Source organism: Acanthisitta chloris, unplaced genomic scaffold, assembly GCF_000695815.1.
Source record: "Acanthisitta chloris isolate BGI_N310 unplaced genomic scaffold, ASM69581v1 scaffold31793, whole genome shotgun sequence".
Classification (NCBI taxonomy): domain Eukaryota; kingdom Metazoa; phylum Chordata; class Aves; order Passeriformes; family Acanthisittidae; genus Acanthisitta; species Acanthisitta chloris.
This window is the reverse complement of record NW_008664777.1, coordinates 16,328-21,328: the sequence shown is the minus strand read 5'-3', so window position 1 is coordinate 21,328 and position 5,001 is coordinate 16,328. Positions and strand designations below refer to the sequence as shown.

The window sequence follows — 5,001 nt, the reverse complement described above, 5'->3', positions numbered from 1 at the left end:
GCGACAGGCTGAGCGCCCGCGTTCCCATCCCTTCCCCACCCAGTTCCTTTGTCTCGGCTGCGCTGTGGAGCCGGCGCTTTGGGCGCAGGGGTGTTCTCTGCGTCCTTCTGCTGACAGGGAGGGACCCGCCGATTACCGCTGCTGGGGGGGACTTCAGAAATTGCCCGGGGGACGGTGGATGGAGAACAAAGCCGGTTCCCTGCGGAGGAATGAATTGCGCCAGGCTGGCAGAGCCCTGCGGCCAGCCCCGCTCTGCGCCGCGGAGAGCAGTGCATTCGCGTTCAAACCCGGGGCGTGGGCTGCGCTGGACGGGGGGTCGAGAGCTGGAGGTTTGCTGGAGGCATGTGAAGCTGTCGAGGTGACAGCATATCCTCTGGCACAGCACAGTCAGCCTGTGTCACCTGAATCCGCGGGAGAGATCGGCCCCTTTACCACCTGCAGCTGTGGTTCAGACCTGTGCAGGTGCAGGTAGGTAGAGGAGCAGGACCTCTGCCTTGCCAGTTCCTCAGGGCAGGGTCTGCGCCCCTAGGACCGTGTCCACCCTCTCCCATTAGTGTGTGGTGAGTTGCCCAGGTCCAGAAGTGTGATGCAGGAAGAGCGCAAGTGCAGTCCTGGTCTGGGTGTTCCTCTGGTGCCTGGCTGTGCTCCTTTGGAGAGGGCTGCTGGTCACTTCAGTCAGTAGAAAGGAGAACAGAGGAGGTGGTAAATCGTGAGATGGGAACACAGTCCAGTGCCTCCTGGGTCTTGTATAGACCTGTGAAATGCCTCTGAAGAACTGCCCCGAGCACTGCAGGGGAGGGCAGAGACAGGCAGCAGGCTGCCTGTTCTTTAATCTTCGGAAGGTGGTAACAGAGGAGAGAGATATAAATTATATTCTTTAATGCAATTTATTTTATATGGTGTATTGGACAAGATTTAAGGATATGCCCTTATTACAGACTTGCTCTAAATACTGGTGTGTGGCTTGTGCTGCCTACAGAATTATGTGCATAATGTCCTGTTGCAGGAAGCTTTTGACTTCCCTGTGTATTTTATGTTGTATCCCTAGTGACTTTGCTTGGTGCCCACTCTGCCTCGGTGGTGTTTCTGGCAGCCCCTGTCCCATTCAGAAGCAGCCTTACGAGCATGGCATTTCCAGTTCTTGCTCTTGTCCTCTTGTTTCAAGTGTCAGTACACGTGTGCCCTTTCTGCAGCATGGGCTGTTAAGGTGAGAGGTGGTGGAGCACCCACAGAGGGCCCTGTGCAGGGTGCTGAGAAGCACATGTGTTATCTGCTACTGACAACTGCTGTGCTCTTCCCTTTGCAGAGCGATCGTCTCCTTATTAAAGGAGGGAGAATAGTCAATGATGACCAGTCATTCTACGCTGACATTTACATGGAGGATGGCCTCATAAAGTAAGTATGTCGCTTCTGTTACCTCCATCTCCCCTTAAATCAGCTTCACGTTGGGTGGTTATTGCCTGTTTGTGGATGTGGTCTGCACCCAACTTGCCAGCCAGTAAAACCTGGTAGCCCTCTGTGGTCAGAGGCTCAGCTATCTGCAGTGTATGCGAGACACGATTGCCTCACGTGTTTTCAGAGCAGCTCCAGTGACTGAATTGCAGTCAGGCTCGTGGCTTCCTGATACAGTGTCCACTGTACAGCAAAGCTGCATCTAATTGCGCCAGGAACAGGATCTGTCTTCGGCTCCTGTTTTGCTCTGTGTTAACCATATTAGTATGAATGACCCCACACAGGATCCTGTTTGTTAGTACTAACAAGGACAGTGCTGTGCTGTAAGTCATCTGCGTCCTTGAGATTTCCAGAATTGCAGGGAAGCCTCTGGATTCCCCCAGCTTCTCCATGTGTGTCTCAGCTGAAGGAATAGCTCCATTGTTTAAAGGCTGCCATTCAAACGTGGCAAAGGTACTGCATTGGGTCCAACTCCACGCTGGGTGAAGTGAAAGAACCATGATAGATTATAGCAGAGAGACTTGATAAGGCATTGCTTGCTTTATGGTAAGTGTTAAATATCCAGCCTTCCCAGGGTGGTATATGTTAAAAATCCAACAGCTGATAAATACTTCAGGAAGTGGGACTGTGGGGTTTTGAGGCTGTTTTTAGCTGGTGACCAAGAGCATGTGTTATTGACAAGTACTTGTACCCAGGCAGGGCAGGGATCAGAGCCAGCTTCAAGTCTTGCTATGGCACAGGCTTTCTGGGTATCCTTGGGCAAATCACTGAGCCTCATCTGCAGCCTGGAGGTCACAGAATTTCACTGCCTTGGAAGTGAAATGCTCTCACAAGTGAATTCTGGTAAGAATACAGTGAGCAGTTTGAAACCCCTAGTGATGGATTCATCTCCGTAAAAGCAGTAGGAATTGCTGCTGGTTTATTGTTGTGAGGACACTGGAGTGAGCAGTTCTGTCCACAGAGTTTTTGTTATGCTGAGGAAAAAACCTGCAAAGTGACTAAACCTGAATTAAAATGCAAAAATGGAGGTGTGCCAAGGAAATCAGAAGATTTCCACTAAAACCAGCTTGTCTTTTATCTTTATTTATCAGGTAAGACTGAGGAAGGCTTGATGAAAATAGGATTTCTGAAAGAAGAGATTGGAAGGCTGAGTGCTACATATGGACAGATAAAGGGATTGAGGGGTGGGGGCTGAGGGAAGGGAGTGCTGAGGTTCAGGTGACTTGGCCTGCAGGAGAGCTGGGTACGTTGAGGTGTGCTTGGACAGGACAGGCTCCAGGGGACTGTAATTGTGTATTAGGTTACCAGTGGTTGTACACTGGAACTTTCTAGATTTCCTGTTTTCAGAAGATGTTTTTAGGTACTTGTGGTGTTAGCTGCCTTCACTACAGCATGGCCCTACTGATAGCAAAGCTTCCTTGGGGGGCATGGAGGGAGGCCCTGGGCAGGGGAGGACTCTGCTCCCCTTGGGAAGAGAGTGAGCCCAGTGCTTGCAGACTGTGCTGCAGCCAGCTGGGCTGGGCACTGGCTGAGCTCCTGCGCAGCTCCCAGGAGGGACCTTCCCTTCACCCCTGTGACTTTGTGCTGTGAGCAGCATTGCAAGTCCCTGATGCGCCCCGAGCTGGCCTAGCAGCTGTGGCATTAGAGTGGAAATCATCTTTCTCTGTAAGTAAGCCTCAGACTTGAGCCTCACTTAAGGTGGGCAGAAGGACAGGGGAGAAGAGAGATTAGAGGGGCGGCAGGGCTGGCGTGGGGTTTTGTCTGCACGCGCCTGGGGTCAGCACTGCCCCGGCTCGAGTCTGCCGTGGCCAGGGGACCTAGGCACACCACAGAGAGCTGCGCGGCCATCGGGCCATACCCCCAGCTGCCCCCACCCTGCGCCTGCCCCGGGCAGCAGGTACCGTCCCAGTCCCCTGCAGAGCAGCTGGGCAGATGGAGCCACTCCTGGACTATGCACATCAGAGGTGTAAGCGAGCCAGACAACCCTGTGTGCCTGGGCCTGGAGCGGGACAGAGAGGAGTGTTCCTGCTGCCAGGGAACTGACCTGGCAGTCCCTGGCTGAGCTGGTCAGGGTTTTGTTGTGTTTTTCCTTTGTGTGACCCTCTTGGTGTGGTCTCATCAGGCAGATTGGAGACAACCTGATTGTCCCTGGAGGGGTCAAAACCATAGAAGCCAATGGGAAGATGGTGATCCCTGGAGGAATTGATGTCCACACTCGCCTGCAGATGCCATACAAGGGAATGACAGCTGTGGATGATTTCTTCCAAGGAACAAAAGCGGCTCTGGCTGGTGGAACCACCATGATCAGTGAGTGCAGCAGGCAGGGCCTGTGCGTGACACCACCCAGCACTCCTGCAACCTCGCTTAGTTCTCTCTTCTCTTTGCTTTTCTCAGTTGTCTTTGTTTTAAATGTCCATGACAGTGTGTTCATATTTTCTGTGATCTCTGTCAGTGCAACCTAGAGAGCAAGGATTGGGATGAATCTTTGGATCCTTAGCAACAATGGAGTGACAGGACAGGAGATGTGTGTAGGACCCCTTGCCCTTGCAGATCTGTGTTCTGCAGTGCTATGTCTGCAGCCACTGCTGCCCCTGAGACCCTCAAAAAGGAGCATTGGCATAATTTTTTTTCCCTGTAAAATAAAAATAGGACAGCATGGTGCTCAGATGACTGAGCAGAGGAACAGAGCAATGTGCTGGCATCCTGCACTGCCTGGAAATAAACAGTGCTGATGAAAGAGGACAGGGAATTCTGAAGTCCTTCCCTGGAGAAGGCCATAGCTGTGCACTAGTTTGAGTCCCAGGTGTTACTGCTGTGCGGTGGTCACGGCTGTGTGCACTGCAGGCTTTCTTGGGCTGCAGGAGCAAGGGTTGATCCTTCCAGTAAAGGGCTGGGCTGCTTGTCATCCCCCACCTATTCTGCTTCCCCCTGTGCCAAAACAATAAGTTTTATGCGATGGACTGTGGCAGGGTGTAGGGATTCCATGGTGGGCAATAAAAGGTGCATTAGTGTTGCAGTGTGGGAGGAGGCTATGTGCTAATGGGGTGGGAGTGGGGATGGACAAGGCCCTTGAGCTTCCAGGCGGTTTCTCAGCGGAAGCCTGCAAAAGCCCCTGGTGCTGTGCCAGAGGCCATTAAGCAAAGGCACTGTGAATAAATGCACTGAGGGAGCCGAGGCACGTTGTGAAAGCCGCAGGAACGTCTCGGGAGCTGTCCTGGAGCCTCTGAGACCAGCGCAGGGTGGTGGAGGTGCCTGGGGCAGGCCTGGCTGTGCTGTGTGGCCTGGACGGAGCTGTGCCTGGTGCCCAGCCCTGCCCGCTGTGCCCTGCAGTGGACCACGTAGTGGCAGAGCCCGAGTGCAGCCTGGCCGAGGCGCTGGAGCGGTGGCGGGAGTGGGCTGACGGCAAGGCCTGCTGTGACTACGCGCTGCACGTGGACATCCCGCACTGGGGTGACCGCGTCCGCCAGGAGCTGCACACCATGGTCCAGGAGAAAGGTGCGTTGGCCAGCCCCGTGCCCTGGCCGGGGAGGGCGAGGGCACCGAGCTGCC

General features: G+C 53.9%; 1 protein-coding gene across 1 annotated transcript in view; it reads left to right on the top strand.

Moving 5' to 3' along the window:
- Positions 1–211: 211 nt before the first annotated feature.
- Positions 212–5,001, top strand: part of DPYSL3 (dihydropyrimidinase-like 3) — a 15,529-nt gene continuing 10,739 nt past the window's right edge. The window contains exons 1-4 of the mRNA XM_009071495.1: positions 212–223; positions 1,307–1,395; positions 3,575–3,759; positions 4,783–4,947. Of these exons, the coding sequence (XP_009069743.1) occupies positions 1,376–1,395; positions 3,575–3,759; positions 4,783–4,947 (370 nt within the window). The 5' untranslated portion in view covers positions 212–223; positions 1,307–1,375. The remainder of the gene's footprint in view (positions 224–1,306; positions 1,396–3,574; positions 3,760–4,782; positions 4,948–5,001) is intronic.